The sequence below is a fragment of the Oncorhynchus kisutch genome, linkage group LG21 (assembly GCF_002021735.2).
Source record: "Oncorhynchus kisutch isolate 150728-3 linkage group LG21, Okis_V2, whole genome shotgun sequence".
NCBI classification, from domain to species: domain Eukaryota; kingdom Metazoa; phylum Chordata; class Actinopteri; order Salmoniformes; family Salmonidae; genus Oncorhynchus; species Oncorhynchus kisutch.
This window is the reverse complement of record NC_034194.2, coordinates 45,465,528-45,487,895: the sequence shown is the minus strand read 5'-3', so window position 1 is coordinate 45,487,895 and position 22,368 is coordinate 45,465,528. Positions and strand designations below refer to the sequence as shown.

Below are 22,368 nucleotides of genomic sequence, written 5' to 3'. Positions count from 1 at the left end.
TCCCCAGTAGTGAGTGTAGAGCAGCATCAATAGTCTCCCCAGTAGTGAGTGTAGAGGAAACAGCATCACTAGTCTCCCCAGTAGTGAGTGTAGAGGCAGCAGCATCAATAGTCTCCCCAGTAGTGAGTGTAGAGGCAGCAGCATCAATAGTCTCCCCAGTAGTGAGTGTAGAGCAGCATCAATAGTCTCCCCAGTAGTGAGTGTAGAGGCAGCAGCATCAATAGTCTCGCCAGTAGTTGAGTGTAGAGCAGCATCAATAGTCTCCCCAGTAGTGAGTGTAGAGCAGCATCAATAGTCTCCCCAGTAGTGAGTGTAGAGGCAGCAGCATCAATAGTCTCCCCAGTAGTGAGTGTAGAGGCAGCAGCATCAATAGTCTCCCCAGTAGTGAGTGTAGAGCAGCATCAATAGTCTCCCCAGTAGTGAGTGTAGAGCAGCATCAATAGTCTCCCCAGTAGTTGAGTGTAGAGCAGCATCAATAGTCTCCCCAGTAGTGAGTGTAGAGCAGCATCAATAGTCTCCCCAGTAGTGAGTGTAGAGGCAGCAGCATCAATAGTCTCCCCAGTAGTGAGTGTAGAGCAGCATCAATAGTCTCCCCAGTAGTGAGTGTAGAGGAAACAGCATCACTAGTCTCCCCAGTAGTGAGTGTAGAGGCAGCAGCATCAATAGTCTCCCCAGTAGTGAGTGTAGAGGCAGCAGCATCAATAGTCTCCCCAGTAGTGAGTGTAGAGGCAGCAGCATCAATAGTCTCCCCAGTAGTGAGTGTAGAGCAGCATCAATAGTCTCCCCAGTAGTGAGTGTAGAGGCAGCAGCATCAATAGTCTCCCCAGTAGTGAGTGTAGAGCAGCATCAATAGTCTCCCCAGTAGTGAGTGTAGAGCAGCATCAATAGTCTCCCCAGTAGTGAGTGTAGAGGAAGCAGCATCAATAGTCTCCCCAGTAGTGAGTGTAGAGGAAGCAGCATCAATAGTCTCCCCAGTAGTGAGTGTAGAGCAGCATCAATAGTCTCCCCAGTAGTGAGTGTAGAGCAGCATCACTCGTCTCCCCAGTAGTGAGTGTAGAGGCAGCAGCATCAATAGTCTCCCCAGTAGTGAGTGTAGAGGAAACAGCATCACTAGTCTCCCCAGTCGTGAGTGTAGAGCAGCATCAATAGTCTCCCCAGTAGTGAGTGTAGAGGCAGGAGCATCAATAGTCTCCCCAGTAGTGAGTGTAGAGGGAGCAGCAACAATAGTCTCCCCAGTAGTGAGTGTAGAGGCAGCAGCATCAATAGTCTCCCCAGTAGTGAGTGTAGAGGCAGCAGCATCAATAGTCTCCCCAGTAGTGAGTGTAGAGGCAGCAGCATCAATAGTCTCCCCAGTAGTGAGTGTAGAGCAGCATCAATAGTCTCCCCAGTAGTGAGTGTAGAGCAGCATCAATAGTCTCCCCAGTAGTGAGTGTAGAGCAGCATCAATAGTCTCCCCAGAAGTGAGTGTAGAGGAAACAGCATCACTAGTCTCCCCAGTAGTGAGTGTAGAGCAGCATCACTAGTCTCCCCAGTAGTGAGTGTAGAGCAGCATCACTAGTCTCCCCAGTAGTGAGTGTAGAGCAGCATCAATAGTCTCCCCAGTAGTGAGTGTAGAGGCAGCAGCATCACTAGTCTCCCCAGTAGTGAGTGTAGAGGCAGCAGCATCACTAGTCTCCCCAGTAGTGAGTGTAGAGGCAGCAGCATCACTAGTCTCCCCAGTAGTGAGTGTAGAGGCAGCAGCATCAATAGTCTCCCCAGTAGTGAGTGTAGAGCAGCATCAATAGTCTCCCCAGTAGTGAGTGTAGAGGCAGCAGCATCAATCGTCTCCCCAGTAGTGAGTGTAGAGGCAGCAGCATCAATAGTCTCCCCAGTAGTGAGTGTAGAGGCAGCAGCATCAATAGTTTCCCCAGTAGTGAGTGTAGAGGAAACAGCATCACTAGTCTCCCCAGTCGTGAGTGTAGAGCAGCATCAATAGTCTCCCCAGTAGTGAGTGTAGAGGCAGCAGCATCAATAGTCTCCCCAGTAGTGAGTGTAGAGGGAGCAGCAACAATAGTCTCCCCAGTAGTGAGTGTAGAGCAGCATCAATAGTCTCCCCAGTAGTGAGTGTAGAGGCAGCAGCATCAATAGTCTCCCCAGTAGTGAGTGTAGAGGCAGCAGCATCAATAGTCTCCCCAGTAGTGAGTGTAGAGGCAGCAGCATCAATAGTCTCCCCAGTAGTGAGTGTAGAGCAGCATCAATAGTCTCCCCAGTAGTGAGTGTAGAGCAGCATCAATAGTCTCCCCAGTAGTGAGTGTAGAGCAGCATCAATAGTCTCCCCAGTAGTGAGTGTAGAGGCAGCAGCATCAATAGTCTCCCCAGTAGTGAGTGTAGAGCAGCATCAATAGTCTCCCCAGTAGTGAGTGTAGAGGCAGCAGCATCAATAGTCTCCCCAGTAGTGAGTGTAGAGGAAACAGCATCAATAGTCTCCCCAGTAGTGAGTGTAGAGCAGCATCAATAGTCTCCCCAGTAGTGAGTGTAGAGGAAACAGCATCACTAGTCTCCCCAGTAGTGAGTGTAGAGGCAGCAGCATCAATAGTCTCCCCAGTAGTGAGTGTAGAGCAGCATCAATAGTCTCCCCAGTAGTGAGTGTAGAGGTAGCAGCATCATTAAATGTTCTCTCACCCATCACCTTATAAATTACAAAGTGAAACCGTGTTTAGAAATATATGCTAATTCTATGAAAATGAAATACAGAAATATCTCATTTACCTAAGTATTCACACCCGAGTCAATACTTTGTAGAAACACCTTTGGCAGCGATTACAGTCGTGAGTCTTCCTGGGTAAGTCTAAGAGCTGTGAGTCTTCCTGGGTCAGTCTAAGAGCTGTGAGTCTTCCTGGGTAAGTCTAAGAGCTGTGAGTCTTCCTGGGTAAGTCTAAGAGCTGTGAGTCTTCCTGGGTAAGTCTAAGAGCTGTGAGTCTTCCTGGGTCAGTCTAAGAGCTGTGAGTCTTCCTGGGTCAGTCTAAGAGCTGTGAGTCTTCCTGGGTCAGTCTAAGAGCTGTGAGTCTTCCTGGGTCAGTCTAAGAGCTGTGAGTCTTCCTGGGTCAGTCTAAGAGCTGTGAGTCTTCCTGGGTAAGTCTAAGAGCTGTGAGTCTTCCTGGGTAAGTCTAAGAGCTGTGAGTCTTCCTGGGTAAGTCTAAGAGCTGTGAGTCTTCCTGGGTAAGTCTAAGAGCTGTGAGTCTTCCTGGGTAAGTCTCTAAGAGCAGTGAGTCTTCCTGGGTAAGTCAAAGAGCTGTGAGTCTTCCTGGGTAAGTCTCTAAGAGCTGTGAGTCTTCCTGGGTCAGTCTAGGAGTTGTGAATCTTTCTGGGTAAGTCTAGGAGTTGTGAATCTTTCTGGGTAAGTCTATGAGTTGTGAATCTTTCTGGGTAAGTCTTTAAAATCTTTACACACCTGGATTATACACTATTTGCACATCGTTTTCTAAATTCTTCAAGCTCTGTCAAGTTCGTTGTTGATCATTGCTAGACAGCCATTTTCAGGTCTTGCCATATATTTTCAAACAGGATGCATGTTTTGGGATATTTTATTCTTTAAAGGCTTCCTTCTTTTCACTTAGTCAATTAGTTTAGTATTGTGGAGTAACTACAATGTTGTTGATCCATCCTCAGTTTTCTCCTGTCACAGCCATTAAACTACGTTACTGATTTAAAGTCATCATTGACCTCATGGTTAAATCCCTGAGCAGTTTCCTTCCTCTCCGGCAACTGAGTTAGGAAGAACGCCTGTATCTTTGTAGTGACTGGGTGTATTGATACACTGAGTTAGGAAGGACGCCTGTATCTTTGTAGTGACTGGGTGTATTGATACGCTGAGTTAGGAAGGACGCCTGTATCTTTGTAGTGACTGGGTGTATTGATACGCTGAGTTAGGAAGGACACGTGTATCTTTGTAGTGACTGGGTGTATTGATACGCTGAGTTAGGAAGGACGCCTGTATCTTTGTAGTGACTGGGTGTATTGATACACTGAGTTAGGAAGGACGCCTGTATCTTTGTAGTGACTGGGTGTATTGATACGCTGAGTTAGGAAGGACGCCTGTATCTTTGTAGTGACTGGGTGTATTGATACGCTGAGTTAGGAAGGACGCCTGTATCTTTGTAGTGACTGGGTGTATTGATACGCTGAGTTAGGAAGGACGCCTGTATCTTTGTAGTGACTGGGTGTATTGATACGCTGAGTTAGGAAGGACGCCTGTATCTTTGTAGTGACTGGGTGTATTGATACGCTGAGTTAGGAAGGACGCCTGTATCTTTGTAGTGACTGGGTGTATTGATACGCTGAGTTAGGAAGGACGCCTGTATCTTTGTAGTGACTGGGTGTATTGATACGCTGAGTTAGGAAGGACGCCTGTATCTTTGTAGTGACTGGGTGTATTGATACGCTGAGTTAGGAAGGACGCCTGTATCTTTGTAGTGACTGGGTGTATTGATACGCTGAGTTAGGAAGGACGCCTGTATCTTTGTAGTGACTGGGTGTATTGATACGCTGAGTTAGGAAGGACGCCTGTATCTTTGTAGTGACTGGGTGTATTGATACGCTGAGTTAGGAAGGACGCCTGTATCTTTGTAGTGACTGGGTGTATTGATACGCTGAGTTAGGAAGGACGCCTGTATCTTTGTAGTGACTGGGTGTATTGATACGCTGAGTTAGGAAGGACGCCTGTATCTTTGTAGTGACTGGGTGTATTGATACGCTGAGTTAGGAAGGACGCCTGTATCTTTGTAGTGACTGGGTGTATTGATACACTGAGTTATGAAGGACGCCTGTATCTTTGTAGTGACTGGGTGTATTGATACGCTGAGTTAGGAAGGACGCCTGTATCTTTGTAGTGACTGGGTGTATTGATACGCTGAGTTAGGAAGGACGCCTGTATCTTATTAGTGACTGGGTGTATTGATACGCTGAGTTAGGAAGGACGCCTGTATCTTTGTAGTGACTGGGTGTATTGATACGCTGAGTTAGGAAGGACGCCTGTATCTTTGTAGTGACTGGGTGTATTGATACGCTGAGTTAGGAAGGACGCCTGTATCTTTGTAGTGACTGGGTGTATTGATACGCTGAGTTAGGAAGGACGCCTGTATCTTTGTAGTGACTGGGTGTATTGATACGCTGAGTTAGGAAGGACGCCTGTATCTTTGTAGTGACTGGGTGTATTGATACGCTGAGTTAGGAAGGACGCCTGTATCTTTGTAGTGACTGGGTGTATTGATACGCTGAGTTAGGAAGGACGCCTGTATCTTTGTAGTGACTGGGTGTATTGATACGCTGAGTTAGGAAGGACGCCTGTATCTTTGTAGTGACTGGGTGTATTGATACGCTGAGTTAGGAAGGACGCCTGTATCTTTGTAGTGACTGGGTGTATTGATACGCTGAGTTAGGAAGGACGCCTGTATCTTTGTAGTGACTGGGTGTATTGATACGCTGAGTTAGGAAGGACGCCTGTATCTTTGTAGTGACTGGGTGTATTGATACGCTGAGTTAGGAAGGACGCCTGTATCTTTGTAGTGACTGGGTGTATTGATACGCTGAGTTAGGAAGGACGCCTGTATCTTTGTAGTGACTGGGTGTATTGATACGCTGAGTTAGGAAGGACGCCTGTATCTTTGTAGTGACTGGGTGTATTGATACGCTGAGTTAGGAAGGACGCCTGTATCTTTGTAGTGACTGGGTGTATTGATACGCTGAGTTAGGAAGGACGCCTGTATCTTTGTAGTGACTGGGTGTATTGATACGCTGAGTTAGGAAGGACGCCTGTATCTTTGTAGTGACTGGGTGTATTGATACGCTGAGTTAGGAAGGACGCCTGTATCTTTGTAGTGACTGGGTGTATTGATACGCTGAGTTAGGAAGGACGCCTGTATCTTTGTAGTGACTGGGTGTATTGATACGCTGAGTTAGGAAGGACGCCTGTATCTTTGTAGTGACTGGGTGTATTGATACACTGAGTTAGGAAGGACGCCTGTATCTTTGTAGTGACTGGGTGTATTGATACGCTGAGTTAGGAAGGACGCCTGTATCTTTGTAGTGACTGGGTGTATTGATACGCTGAGTTAGGAAGGACGCCTGTATCTTTGTAGTGACTGGGTGTATTGATACGCTGAGTTAGGAAGGACGCCTGTATCTTTGTAGTGACTGGGTGTATTGATACGCTGAGTTAGGAAGGACGCCTGTATCTTTGTAGTGACTGGGTGTATTGATACACTGAGTTAGGAAGGACGCCTGTATCTTTGTAGTGACTGGGTGTATTGATACGCTGAGTTAGGAAGGACGCCTGTATCTTTGTAGTGACTGGGTGTATTGATACACTGAGTTAGGAAGGACGCCTGTATCTTTGTAGTGACTGGGTGTATTGATACGGTGAGTTAGGAAGGACGCCTGTATCTTTGTAGTGACTGGGTGTATTGATACACTGAGTTAGGAAGGACGCCTGTATCTTTGTAGTGACTGGGTGTATTGATACGCTGAGTTAGGAAGGACGCCTGTATCTTTGTAGTGACTGGGTGTATTGATATGTGTCATTAACTTCATGTTTAAAGGGATATTTAATGCCTGCTTTATTTTAATGTACCAGTTTAATGTACCAGTTTAATGTACCGGTTTAATGTACCAGTTTAATGTACCGATCTACCAGTTGGTGTCCTTCTCAGTGAGACGTTGGAAAACCTCCCTGGTCTTTGTGGTTGAATCTGTGTTGTGAAATTCATTGCTCGACTGAGGGACCTGACAGATAATTGTTTGTGTGGTGGTACAGAGATGAGGTAGTCATTCACGCATCATGTTACACTTATTATTGCACACAGAGTGAGTCCATACAACTTATTACGTAACTTTGTTGAGCACATAATTTTTTATAAATTACACATTTTTACTGGCTTGTCATAACAAAAGGGGTCGAATACTTATTGACTCAAGATATTTCAGATTTACACTTTTTATTAAATTTGTAGAAATGTCTAAAAACATAATTCCACTTTGACATTCGGGGGTATTGTGTGCAGATCAGGGACACAACATCTACATTTAATCAATTTTAAACTCGTAACACAATAAAAGCCGTCCCTACGGTGAGTCGTCTCCTGCCTGGGTTTAATTACCACGCCGTCCCTGCGAGGGGTGAGTCGTCTCCTGCCTGGGTTTAATTACCACGCCGTACATACAAGGGGTGAGTCGTCTCCTGCCTGGGTTTAATTACCACGCCGTACATACAAGGGGTGAGTCGTCTCCTGCCTGGGTTTAATTACCACGCCGTACATACAAGGGGTGAGTCGTCTCCGGCTTATTTCGGCTTATTTCACTATACTCAACTTGAGTGGGTTGAGTCACTGACGTGATCTTTCTGTCCGGTTCTGAGCCACATCGGGCTTGTGGGGTGGAGGAGATCTTCGTGGGCTGTACTCAGCCTTGTCTCAGGGTGGTAAGTTGGTGGTCTGTTGATATCTCTCTAGTGGTGTGGGGGCTGTACTCAGCCTTGTCTCAGGGTAGTAAGTTGGTGGTCTGTTGATATCTCTCTAGTGGTGTGTGGGCTCTACTCAGCCTGGTCTCAGGGTGGTAAGTTGGCGGTTGAAGATATCTCTCTAGTGGTGTGGGGACTGTACTTTGGCAAAGTAGTTGGGGTTATATCCAGCCTGGTTGGCCCAATCCGAGCAGAAGACTGGTCACCCCTCAGAGCCTGGTTCCTCTGGTCTACCCAGTACAGCCAGTAGAGGACTGGTCACCCCTCAGAGCCTGGTTCCGCTCTACCCAGTACAGCCAGTAGAGGACTGGTCACCCCTCAGAGCCTGGTTCCTCTGGTCTACCCAGTACAGCCAGTAGAGGACTGGTCACCCCTCAGAGCCTGGTTCCGCTCTACCCAGTACAGCCAGTAGAGGACTGGTCACCCCTCAGAGCCTGGTTCCTCTCTAGGTTTTTCTTCCGAGGTTTTGGCCTTTCTAGGGAGTTTTTCCTAGCCACCGTGCTTCTACACCTGCATTGCTTGCTGTTTGGGGTTTTAGGCTGGGTTTCTGTACAGCACTTTGAGATATCAGCTGATGCTGTATATAAATAAATTTGATTTGATTCGATTTGCTTGGGGGTTTCAGGCTGGGTTGCTGATGTAAAAAGGGCTTTATAGATAAATGTGATGGATTGATTCAAACAGTCCATATCGTTGAGACTAATGTTTGGCTACAACGCCGGATATTTCTACTGAGAACAATTTCATGGATATTAATCGTGAGAATCTTCCGGACATTAACATGCATGGACACTCACAAGATTTATCGATTCCTGTTTGAAACCCAGCGAACATTTAATCAGTCCACAGACACAGCCAAACACACGGTCTGTGTTTGAACAAGGATCAGACAGCAGACTATCTGGTAATGGAACAGACAAGCCACTCACCTCAGAGTTCACACACACACACACACACACACACACACACACACACACACACACACACGGAAAGCTCAAGCAGAGGGGTTAAGATGACAATGAGCCAATACCTGACGAGGTAGCTCTTGAGCCCACCCCCGTATGTGATGACGAGCAGCTCAGCGGACCACTGAGCACTGGCCGTGTACTCCAGGAAGATCAGGCCTGCTGCGGCGTAGCTGAAATCACCCGGGAAACTGGCCATCTAGGGAGGAGTTAGAGAGACAGGGGATCCATTTAACCTGCTCTTACATCATCTTATTGATTTATACCATCTGATAAACGATGAGGATTTTACTACTTATCAAGACAACAAAGCTCACGAAGATCAAATACGTTGAAATATCGATACATAAATAACACTATAAGGGAAAGAGGAGAGAGAGACCGGGGGGGCTGAGAGGAGAGAGAGAGAGAGAGACGGGGGGGGGGGGGGAGAAAGAGGAGAGAGAGAGAGGGGGGGGGGGGGGGGGGGGGGGGGGGGGGGGGGGGGGGGGGGGGGGGGGGGGGGGGGGGGGGGGGGGGAGAAAGAGGAGAGAGAGAGAGACGGGGGGGCTGAGAGGAGAGAGAGACCGGGGGGGGGATGGATAGAAAGAGGAGAGAGAGAGAGACGGGGGGGCTGAGAGGAGAGAGAGACCGGGGGGGGAGAGAAAGAGGAGAGAGAGAGAGAGACAGGTGAAGAGCAGAGAGAGAAAGACAGGGGGGGAAAGAGGAGAGAGAGAAAGAGGGGGGAGAGGAGAAACAGAGAGGGGGAGAGAGAGGGGGGGAGAGGAGAAACAGAGAGGGGGAGAGAGAGGAGCAGGGGGGAGAGGAGAAACAGAGAGGGGGAGAGGAGAAAGAGAGGGGGAGAGAGAGGAGCAGAGAGTCTGACTGTACCAGAACACCACATCTACCAGCCCTTTGTGTGTATATGTGTGCGTATGCATGAGTGTGTTTATGTGGTTACCGGGGGGATGACGAACAGTTCACTGCCCATGAGGTCGAAGACGCGCACGGTACCGGTACTGTCAGCGTACGCCAGCAGGGCACAGTCATGGGACCACACCACCCTCCGCCACTGGGGACTGGGGTCCTTCGGCACTGTAACACACACACACACATTATTACACACACACACACACATTATTACACACACACACACACACATTATTACACACACACACACACACACATTATTACACACACACACACATTATTACACACGCACACACACACACACATTATTACACACAGTCATGGGACCACACCACCCTCCGCCACTGGGGACTGGGGTCCTTCGGTACTGTAACACACACATTATTACACACACACACACACACATTATAACACACACACATACATTATAACACACACACACACACACATTATTACACACACCATATCTGACACACTGCAGTCTAGGTCGTCTCCTCTCACTAACACACCAGGGTTTCCGTTGGGAAGACACAGCACATTTCACTGGCAACATTTTGTTATTGACCAGACCAAGATGCATTGGGTGCCTGACTAGGAAGTGTTCAGAATGATCACATAACAGTCCAGGATGCAACGGCGTGCGGTCCTTCTTACCGTCCTCTGACGTGCACTTAGAAGATGCTAGAATAACTGTCCACGTGTTCATCAGCCAACAAGATGAGTAATAAACAGCAGTATCACCGTCCATCTACTATCCCCCATAGTAAAGAAACCCCTTCTATTGGTCAGCTTGTTGAGAAAGAAATATTCCAAACGCACCGAGCTCTATACCAGGCGGTTGTCAGAGGAACGCCCTTAAACCACTCAAGGATCTGGTCATAGACTTCTCTCTGCTACCGCACGGCAGGCAGTACCGGAGCTGAGCTCTATACCAGGCGGTGTCAGAGGAACGCCCTTAAACCAGTCAAGGATCAGGTCATAGACTTCTCTCTGCTACCGCACGGCAGGCAGTACCGGAGCTGAGCTCTATACCAGGCAGTGTCAGAAACGCCCTTAAACCAGTCAAGGATCAGGTCATAGACTTCTCTCTGCTACCGCACGGCAGGCGGGTACCGGAGCACCGGGTCTGGGACCAAAAGGCTCTAGGCTTCTACACCTAAACTGTACGACTGCTCAACAGTTCATCAAATGGCTACCCAGACTATTAGAATTGCCCCCCCTTTTTTGGAGAGCCCATGGTATACAGAGTACTGGAACAGGGTAGGAGAGCCCATGGCATACAGAGTACTGGAACAGGGTAGGAGGGCCCATGGTATACAGAGTACAGGGTAGCTACAGGAATAGGGTTAGGACAGCCCATGGTATACAGAGTACTGTGTAGCTGCAGGAACAGGGTAGGAGAGCCCATGGCATACAGAGTACTGGGTAGCTGAACCTATTGCAGATTCAGTCTTCCACCATAATTTGCAAATCAATTCATTAAAAAATCCTACAATGTGATTTTCTGATTTTTTTTTTCTCATTTTGTCTGTCATAGTTGAAGTGTACCTATGATGAAAATTACAGGCCTCTCTCATCTTTTTAAGTGGGAGAACTTGCCCAATTGGTGGCTCTCTAAATACTGTTTTGCCCCACTGTATGTATTTCTCAGTTACCAATATTAATACAACCGGAGGAGACGACCGGCCTCCAGTCGCTATTCCAGCACATCCAGGTGACACGTCGTTCGTCCCCACTGCCCATTTGAGAGAGACAGGGGGGGGGAAAGAGCAGAGAGAGAGAGAGACAGGGGGGGGGGGGGAAGAGCAGAGAGAGAGACAGTGGGGGGGGGGAAAGAGCAGAGAGAGAGAGACAGTGGGGGGGGGGAAAAGAGCAGAGAGAGAGACAGTGGGGGGGAAAGAGCAGAGAGAGAGACAGTGGGGGGGGGAGGAAAGAGCAGAGAGAGAGAGGACAGGGGGGGGGGGGGGGAGAGCAGAGAGAGAGACAGGGGGGGGGGGGGAGAGTAGAGTAGAGAGAGAGAGAGACAGGGGGGGAAGAGCAGAGAGAGAGACAGGGGGGGGGGGGAGAGGAGGAGGAGCAGAGAGAGAGAGAGACAGGGGGGGGGGGAAAGAGCAGAGAGAGAGAGAGACAGGGGGGGGGGAGAGCAGAGGAGAGAGAGAGACAGGGGGGGGGGAGAGCAGAGAGAGAGAGACAGGGGGGGGGGGAGAGCAGAGAGAGGGAGACAGGGGGGGGGAAAAGAGCAGAGAGAGAGAGACAGGGGGGGGGAAAGAGCAGAGAGAGAGAGACGGGGGGGGGGAAGAGTAGAGAGAGAGAGATACAGGGGGGGAAGAGTAGAGAGAGAGAGACAGGGGGGGGGAAAGAGCAGAGAGAGAGAGACAGGGGGGGGGGGGAAGAGCAGAGAGAGAGAGACAGGGGGGGGAAAGAGCAGAGAGAGAGAGACAGGGGGGGGGAAAGAGCAGAGAGAGAGACAGGGGGGGGAAAGAGCAGAGAGAGAGAGACAGGGGGGGGGGGGGAGAGCAGAGAGAGAGAGATACAGGGGGGGGGAGAGCAGAGAGAGAGACAGTGGGGGGGGAAAGAGCAGAGAGAGAGACAGTGGGGGGGGAAAGAGCAGAGAGAGAGAGAGACAGGGGGGGGGGGAGGAAGAGCAGAGAGAGAGAGACAGGGGGGGGGAAGAGCAGAGAGGAGAGCCGGGGGGGGGAAGAGTAGAGGAGCGAGATTACAGGGGGGGAAGAGTAGAGAGAGAGAGAGACAGGGGGGGGGGGGCCCCCCGCGCGAGAGCAGGAGAGATGACTATGACAGGGAGAGAGCGAGAGAGAGCAGGCGGGGGGGAAGAGCTAGAGAGAGAGATACAGGGGGGGCAGGGGAAGCGTAGAGAGAGAGAGAACAGGGGTGGGGGAAAGAAAAGAGCCAGAGAGAGAGATACAGGGGGGGGGGAAAAAGAGCAGAGAGAGAGAGACAGGGGAGGGGGGAAAAGAGAAGAAGGAGGGGGGAGAAAGAGCAGAGAGAGGAGGAGAGACAGGGGGGGGGGGAGAGCAGAGAGAGAGAGAGACAGGGGGGGGGAAAGGCAGATAGAGAGAGAAGGGGGGGGAAGAGCAGAGAGAGGACAGGGGGGAAGAAGGAGAGAGAGAGAGGACAGGGGGGGGAAGAGCAGAGAGAGAGAGACATGGGGGGGGGGGGAGGACAGGGAGACGCCTATCTGACCCATTCTACATCAGGGGGGGGGGGGGGGGGGGGGGGGGGAGGGGGGGGGGGGGGGGGGGGGGGGGGGGGGGGGGGGGGGGGGGGGGGGGGGGGGGGGGGGGGGGGGGGGGGGGGGGGGGGGGGGGGGGGGGGGGAGACAGCTCTCTGACCCATTCTACATCAGGGGGGGGGAAAGAGCAGAGAGAGAGACAGGGGGGGGGAAAGAGCAGAGAGAGAGAGACAGGGGGGGGGGGGAGAGCAGAGAGAGAGAGAGACAGGGGGGGGAGAGCAGAGAGAGAGAGACAGGGGGGGGGAGAGCAGAGAGAGAGAGACAGGGGGGGGGAAAGAGCAGAGAGAGAGACGGGGGGGGGGGAAAGAGTAGAGAGAGAGATACAGGGGGGGAAGAGTAGAGAGAGAGAGAGAGACAGGGGGGGGGGAAAGAGCAGAGAGAGAGACAGGGGGGGGGGGAAAGAGCAGAGAGAGAGACAGGGGGGGGGAAAGAGCAGAGAGAGAGAGACAGGGGGGGGAAGAGCAGAGAGAGAGAGACAGGGGGGGGGGGAGGAGAGCAGAGAGAGAGAGACAGGGGGGGGGAAGAGCAGAGAGAGAGAGACAGGGGGGGGGAAGAGGAGAGAGAGAGAGACAGGGGGGGGGGGGGGGGGGACAGCCTCTCTGACCCATTCTACATCTAAAACTCACGACATATTAGTAAAAATCAAGGTTAAATTGTCTGATGGGTGGAGGTGTGAGAACAGCCTGAGGAACACACTGCAAGTTCTGCAGCTCCAAGGTTAAATTGTCTGATGGGTGGAGGTGTGAGAACAGCCTGAGGAACACACTGCAAGTTCTGCAGCTCCAAGGTTAAATTGTCTGATGGGTGGAGGTGTGAGAACAGCCTGAGGAACACACTGCAAGTTCTGCAGCTCCAAGGTTAAATTGTCTGATGGGTGGAGGTGTGAGAACAGCCTGAGGAACACACTGCAAGTTCTGCAGCTCCAAGGTTAAATTGTCTGATGGGTGGAGGTGTGAGAACAGCCTGAGGAACACACTGCAAGTTCTGCAGCTCCAAGGTTAAATTGTCTGATGGGTGGAGGTGTGAGAACAGCCTGAGGAACAGACTGCAAGTTCTGCAGCTCCAAGGTTAAATTGTCTGATGGGTGGAGGTGTGAGAACAGCCTGAGGAACAGACTGCAAGTTCTGCAGCTCCAAGGTTAAATTGTCTGATGGGTGGAGGTGTGAGAACAGCCTGAGGAACACACTGCAAGTTCTGCAGCTCCAAGGTTAAATTGTCTGATGGGTGGAGGTGTGAGAACAGCCTGAGGAACACACTGCAAGTTCTGCAGCTCCAAGGTTAAATTGTCTGATGGGTGGAGGTGTGAGAACAGCCTGAGGAACACACTGCAAGTTCTGCAGCTCCTTTTCCCATATGAATATCCTATAGTCAAGACTTGTAAAACACGATGAGGTTTGTATCATTCACAACCAAAAAGTTACCAAATAAATCTAAATCTGGTGTATAGGACCTGTTCTAAATGATCACTTTGACACTCGTTCCAGAACAGGAGAAATATGCTTTACATTTTATTCAGACAAATTCAATTATAGTTGTCTTACTCTAAAGCATATAATATAACATTTTTTTAAATGGCACAGGACTTAAGCCTATCTTGTCTGCTAAATGAACTTGCCTACAGCCTAAGGAGCCTGATAACAGACTGAGTTCACCTACTGTATCTTCTGAAATACATTCTCTTCATATCGGGTTTCTTTACGCCTGCCTAAAATAAATAACGGATTTATTGGGATGCTGTAGGCTATATTAACATGGATTTAGACTGTTCTAAATGCTTCAAAGATGCGCTTGGAGATAATAAACGTGTTTATGTTAATTAGCCGATCAATTAACCATGAGACAGGCAGTAATTCACATGATATTTACCCAGATGATATAATCATGATCTGGTCAGGACAACGAGGGTACTAACATGTTTACAGCTGCAGTATGTACCATTTTTTGGGGAGCGACCTGACCAAATGCACATAGAAATGTGTTATAGATCAGTCACTCTCATTAAAAAGCAAACTAAGAAGTGGTAGATCTGTTCTACGTAGGTTATTTCTACGCTTCCCGTTCTTATGTTCGGTCTTTGCGTCTTACTTTCGGTTTTGTCCACCAGTTTCAAAACAGCTGAAATTACAAAATTTTTGGTGATGGAAAATATATTTTCACGGCAGTTTAGATTGTATAATGATTATCTATACTCTTGATATGTCACATACTGAAATAAGAAAACAATTTGAATTTAAGCAACCAGAAAAATAGAGAAGTGATTAGTGTAATACCCAGCATGCTTTGCAACTACATTTTTTAAGTTTGATCATTTAACAGACCCTTTTATTCAGGGGGGGACTTCCGTCAGCACATTCAACGAAGGTCGATACAACCACGTGTAAAAAAAAAAAAGTTCAAATAAAAAAAAACATAATAATTGTAATCGTCGTTGTAGTTAAAGTGGTCTGTCGGATGGGCAACTTTCTACACGATGTCAGTTCTGAAACTACCGAAAGGCTTTGAACAAGACCGATAGGAGCATTAACGTTCCCTACCCTAAAGGCTTAGAACAAGACCGATAGGAGCATTAACGTTACCTACCCTAAAGGCTTAGAACAAGACCGATAGGAGCATTAACGTTCCCTACCCTAAAGGCTTAGAACAAGACCGATAGGAGCATTAACGTTCCCTACCCTAAAGGCTTAGAACAAGACCGATAGGAGCATTAACGTTCCCTACCCTAAAGGCTTAGAACAAGACCGATAGGAGCATTAACGTTCCCTACCCTAAAGGCTTTGGACAAGACCGATAGGAGCATTAACGTTCCCTACCCTAAAGGCTTTGAACAAGACCGATAGGAGCATTAACGTTCCCTACCCTAAAGGCTTTGAACAAGACCGATAGGAGCATTAACGTTCCCTACCCTAAAGGCTTAGAACAAGACCGATAGGAGCATTAACGTTCCCTACCCTAAAGGCTTAGAACAAGACCGATAGGAGCATTAACGTTCCCTACCCTAAAGGCTTTGAACAAGACCGATAGGAGCATTAACGTTCCCTACCCTAAAGGCTTAGAACAAGACCGATAGGAGCATTAACGTTCCCTACCCTAAAGGCTTTGAACAAGACCGACAGGAGCATTAACGTTCCCTACCCTAAAGGCTTTGGACAAGACCGACAGGAGCATTAACGTTCCCTACCCTAAAGGCTTTGGACAAGACCGATAGGAGCATTAACGTTCCCTACCCTAAAGGCTTAGAACAAGACCGATAGGAGCATTAACGTTCCCTACCCTAAAGGCTTTGGACAAGACCGATAGGAGCATTAACGTTCCCTACCCTAAAGGCTTAGAACAAGACCGACAGGAGCATTAACGTTCCCTACCCTAAAGGCTTTGAACAAGACCGACAGGAGCATTAACGTTCCCTACCCTAAAGGCTTTGAACAAGACCGACAGGAGCATTAACGTTCCCTACCCTAAAGGCTTTGAACAAGACTGACAGGAGCATTAACGTTCCCTACCCTAAAGGCTTTGGACAAAACCGACAGGAGAATTAACGTTCCCTACCCTAAAGGCTTTGAACAAGACCGATAGGAGCATTAACGTTCCCTACCCTAAAGGCTTTGGACAAGACCGACAGGAGCATTAACGTTCCCTACCCTAAAGGCTTTGAACAAGACCGATAGGAGCATTAACGTTCCCTACCCTAAAGGCTTTGAACAAGACTGACAGGAGCATTAACGTTCCCTACCCTAAAGGCTTAGAACAAGACCGATAGGAGCATTAACGTTCCCTACCCTAAAGGCTTTGAACAAGACCGACAGGAGCATTAACGTTCCCTACCCTAAAGGCTTTGGACAAGACCGACAGGAGCATTAACGTTCCCTACCCTAAAGGCTTAGAACAAGACCGATAGGAGCATTAACGTTCCCTACCCTAAAGGCTTAGAACAAGACTGACAGGAGCATTAACGTTCCCTACCCTAAAGGCTTAGAACAAGACCGATAGGAGCATTAACGTTCCCTACCCTAAAGGCTTAGAACAAGACCGATAGGAGCATTAACGTTCCCTACCCTAAAGGCTTAGAACAAGACCGATAGGAGCATTAACGTTCCCTACTGAATTCTCTGTTCAGCTATTGTTAATTTAAAAAATGTCAATGTGACACAGTGATTTCTTCATTAAGTTGTAGTGTTAGAAAATAGAATAAATGCTTTCTTTGACGTTGGGAAACACAAAGAAAAACGCTTCATTGCACCAAAAAAAAGTTTAAGTTAAGAAAATATTTTTCTTAATTAAGTAGAAAAAGCTTTTAAATTATTGATAGAGAGGTGTATTGATATTGAGAGGTTTATTGATAGAGAGGTGTATTGATATTGAGAGGTTTATTGATAGAGAGGTGTATTGATATTGAGAGGTTTATTGATAGAGAGGTGTATTGATATTGAGAGGTTTATTGATAGAGAGGTGTATTGATATTGAGAGGTGTATTGATATTGAGAGGTGTATTGATATTGAGAGGTGTATTGATATTGAGAGGTTTATTGATATTGAGAGGTGTATTGATATAGAGAGGTGTATTGATATTGAGAGGTGTATTGATATTGAGAGGTGTATTGATATTGAGAGGTGTATTGATATTGAGAGGTGTATTGATATTGAGAGGTGTATTGATATTGAGAGGTTTACGTAACAAACAAACATTGGAGTTAGAAAATGTATATTCACAGTTCAATCAACGTGATACGAACAATCTATTTCCACCTGTTTAGAGTTCCAGCCACTAATAAAAGTTGTGCATTTAATTAACAATGAGATTAAAGTTCAATGTACTTAGTCAATTCTCCAGCTGATGCAACTCAAACCTGTTCCCACTTAAGAGTCACAGTGACTATTAGTTTGAGTAAGGACAACAAAAATCACTTCCAGTCGACTCGGATATGGCAGCACATTGGAGTTTACACCGTGTGTGTGTGTGGTGTGGTGTGGTGTGTGTAGTGTGTGTGTGTATGTGTGTATGTGTGGTGTGTGTGTGTGTGTGTGGTGTGGTGTGTGTGTGTGTGTGTGTGTGTGTGGTGTGTATGTGGTTAGAAACAGGAAAAGGAAGCATATTGGAGTTCAAAGCAGCTCGGTTACCGTGTGGAGGGAGAACAGCCATGTTAACGTCGCCTCACATTAAAACAACCGTTATTCCTGTATATTGGTGTGTATATATCTATAATACTATAAAACAACCATTATTCCTGTATATTGGTGTGTATATATCTATAATACTATAAAACAACCGTTATTCCTGTAGGTTTCTAGAACTTGCCAGCGTAGCATAACGGACTCTAAATGATGTAATGGCATAGAAGAAATAACAATACTATGATATATATCTATAATACTTTAATCTATAATACTATATATAATACTATAATATATATCTATAATACTATAATATATATCTATAATACTATAATATATATCTATAATACTTTAATCTATAATACTATATATAATACTATAATATATATCTATAATATATACATCTATAATATATATAATACTATAATATATATCTATAATATATACATCTATAATATCTATAATACTATAATATACATCTATAATACTATATATAATACTATAATATATATCTATAATATATACATCTATAATATATATAATACTATAATATATATCTATAATATATACATCTATAATATCTATAATACTATAATATATATCTATAATACTTTAATCTATAATACTATATATAATACTATAATATATATCTATAATATATACATCTATAATATATATAATACTATAATATATATCTATAATACTATAATACATATCTATAATATATATCTATAATACTATAATATATATCTATAATACTATAATATATATCTATAATACTATAATATATATCTATAATACTATAATATATATCTATAATACTATAATATATACATCTATACTATATATAATACTATAATATATATCTATAATACTATAATATATACATCTATAATATATATAATACTATAATATATATATATAATACTATAATATATACATCTATAATATATATAATACTATAATATATACATCTATAATACTATAATATATACATCTATAATATATATAATACTATAATATATACATCTATAATACTATAATACTATAATAGATATATATAATACTATAATTTATAATGCTATAATATATATATATAATACTATAATAAATATATATATATAATACTATAATATATATAATACATATCTATAATACTATAATATATACTATAATATATATTTATAATACTATAATATATATATCTATAATACTATAATATATATATAATATATAAAAAATAAATCATAGCATTCTGCCAGGTAGGTATAGTCTACTTTCCAGTTAACATTTCATTGAGAAGTCTTTTGGGGGGGGGGGGGGGGGTTAAGACTTCCCATCTACCAGAAGACTTCCCATCTACCAGAAGACTTCCCATCTACCAGAAGATTAGCGGCAACACAGAGCGGGCAGATGAGTGCACCGCAGACACACACAGATGTTCTGGTTCCCTCGTCAGAAACCGGCAGGACATACGCATCACTAATGAATTCCGACAGTCAGTCCCTACTAAAGGTCAACGCATTTCTGAATATTGTTTAAAAATTCGAGGGGATGCCCCCGAGGGGCCCGAACGATAATATTTGGACCAGAATAAAGCTCTTCACACTACAGATTGTTCCTGCAGTGATGATTCACCATCTTCATCAAAGGTTTTCCTCCTTCCTCTGTGGATGATCACCATGACTTGGTCCATCAGCCGCCTACGGAAATTAGGCAGACTAATGAATGTCTCTCTCTCACCAATGTGATTGGTCATCAGCCACCTACGTAAATTGTGATTGGTTAGGCTACACTGACTGACGAGGACCGTTGTCACTCACTTTAGCGTCACAGTCTGGCAAGCCCCGACATCCTAGGAAATTAACCCGAGGAAATCGTTTGGTTTAATTGCCCTGATGCGATACCGTGGAAAGATAACCATGACAAAAGGGGAATAGGAAATTGACTTTATTCAGTCAGACACCAGGGGCCTTCGGAAAGTATTCAGACCCCTACACTGTTTCCACTTTGTTACATTACAGCGTTTCTTTCAAAATTGATTAAATTATTTTCTTTATCGACACACAATACCCCATAATGACAAAGCTAAAACTTGTTTTTGTAATGTTGGCGAATTAAAAAAAAAATAATCTGAAATATGACATTTCCATAACTATTCAGACCCTTTACTCAGTATTTTGTTGAAGCACCTTTGGCAGTGATTACAGCCTCCAGTCTTCTTGGGTATGATGCTACAAGTCTAGCACACCTGTATTTGGGGACTTTCTCCCAATCTTCTCTGCAGATCCTCTCAAGCTCTGTCAGGTTGGATGGGGAGCGTCGCTGCACAGCAACATTCAGGTCTCTCCAGAGATGTTCGATTGGGTTCAAGTCGGGGCTCTGGCTGGGCCACTCAAGGACATTCAGAGACTTATATGATCAATGGAAACAGGATGCACCTGATCTACATTTTGAGTCTCATAGTAAAGGGTCTGAATACTTATGTAAATATGGTTTATATTTTTAAATACATTTGAAATAAATAAATAATAATAATTGTTTTCGCTTTGTCATTATGGGGTATCGTCATGTCATTATGGGGTATCGTCATGTCATTATGGGGTATCGTCATGTCATTATGGGGTATCGTCATGTCATTATGGGGTATCGTCATGTCATTATGGGGTATCGTCATGTCATTATGGGGTATCGTCATGTCATTATGGGGTATCGTCATGTCATTATGGGGTATCGTCATGTCATTATGGGGTATCGTCATGTCATTATGGGGTATCGTCATGTCATTATGGGGTATCGTCATGTCATTATGGGGTATCGTCATGTCATTATGGGGTATCGTCATGTCATTATGGGGTATCGTCATGTCATTATGGGGTATCGTCATGTCATTATGGGGTATCGTCATGTCATTATGGGGTATCGTCATGTCATTATGGGGTATCGTCATGTCATTATGGGGTATCGTCATGTCATTATGGGGTATCGTGATGTCATTATGGGGTATCGTGATGTCATTATGGGGTATTGTGATGTCATTATGGGGTATTGTGATGTCATTATGGGGTATTGTGATGTCATTATGGGGTATTGTGTGTAGATTGATGAGATACATGTTTTTTGTATCCAAGTTAGAATAAGCCTGTAATGTATCAACATTTGGAAAAAGTTAAGGGGTCTGAATACTTTCTGAACACACTGTATAAACTAGTCAACACTTGCTGTTTAGTTGTCAAAGCTCATTAAATAGTCGACTATGAGCCACTACTCGGCGTGGAATGTGAAACACGCCAAAGAAAAATGGGGGCAGAAATCAATAATTAGGCGAAGAGGATTTCCACCAAAATCATGCTCTCTCCCGAGGCTCCTCTGTGTAGAGAAATTAGACCAACCCAATACAGCGCACACAATTTGTACCAGGAGGCGGGACAGACAGCAGACTGCGTTTCCTTGTAGTCGCTGGCTTTGTGACAGACAGGCACCTGTCCTACCAATAGATCACTAGGAGATGCATATCGTTCATCCTAGCGGGAGAGGGCTCAACGGACTAGCCAATTGAAACTTTCAAATGAAAAGTAGCGTAGTCAATATGAAGTGGAAAACACTGCTCTCATTGGCTAATGCTGATCACCTTTCCATCTCACACTACAAGAGCAACGCGGATTGAGCCAATAAAAACCTGGGAAAGACAGTGGCGTCTTTGACCCGCTCACATTAAAATGGCCGTGGCTTAGTAAGACGTAACATACAGAACTTCACTTCATCAGAATCATCAGATACATCCAATGTGCTGTGAATCACTGTGTCAAAAACAGTGACTATGGCAATTATCATATCACCGTATTCTCTCTTATTCGACAGTATTTCATGATTAAGGTTCAACGTGTGCTCTGAGTAGTGATCCCAGGGTGCTTTAGGAGTAGTGATCCCAGGGTGCTTTAGGAGTAGTGATCCCAGGGTGCTTTAGGAGTAGTGAGGAGTGATCCCAGGGAGCTTTAGGAGTAGTGAGTGATCCCAGGGTGCTTTAGGAGTAGTGAGTAGTGATCCCAGGGTGCTTTATGAGTAGGGAGTAGTGATCCCAGGGTGCTTTAGGAGTAGTGAGTAGTGATCCCAGGGTGCTTTATGAGTAGTGGGTAGTGATCCCAGGGTGCTCTATGAGTAGTGAGTAGTGATCCCAGGGTGCTCTATGAGTAGTGAGTGATCCCAGGGTGGTTTAGGAGTAGTGATCCCAGGGTGCTCTATGAGTAGTGAGTAGTGATCACAGGGTGCTTTATGAGTAGTGGGTAGTGATCCCAGGGTGCTTTAGGAGTAGTGAGGAGTGATCCCAGGGTGCTTTATGAGTAGTGAGTGATCCCAGGGTGCTCTATGAGTAGTGAGTGATCCCAGGGTGCTTTATGAGTAGTGAGTAGTGATCCCAGGGTGCTCTATGAGTAGTGAGTTGTGATCCCAGGGTGCTTTATGAGTAGTGAGTGATCCCAGGGTGCTTTATGAGTAGTGAGTGATCCCAGGGTGCTCTATGAGTAGTGAGTGATCCCAGGGTGGTTTAGGAGTAGTGATCCCAGGGTGCTCTATGAGTAGTGAGTAGTGATCACAGGGTGCTTTATGAGTAGTGGGTAGTGATCCCAGGGTGCTTTAGGAGTAGT

The 22,368-nt window shown here is 45.7% G+C and overlaps 1 protein-coding gene across 1 annotated transcript in view; it reads right to left on the bottom strand.

Annotated features, from left to right (window-relative positions):
• nbas (NBAS subunit of NRZ tethering complex) overlaps positions 1 to 22,368 on the bottom strand; it is a gene marked incomplete in the record, with an annotated part of 268,490 nt that overhangs the window by 235,644 nt on the left and 10,478 nt on the right. The window contains 2 exon segments of the mRNA XM_031800528.1: positions 8,523 to 8,656; positions 9,398 to 9,531. Coding sequence (XP_031656388.1) covers positions 8,523 to 8,656; positions 9,398 to 9,531 — 268 coding nt within the window.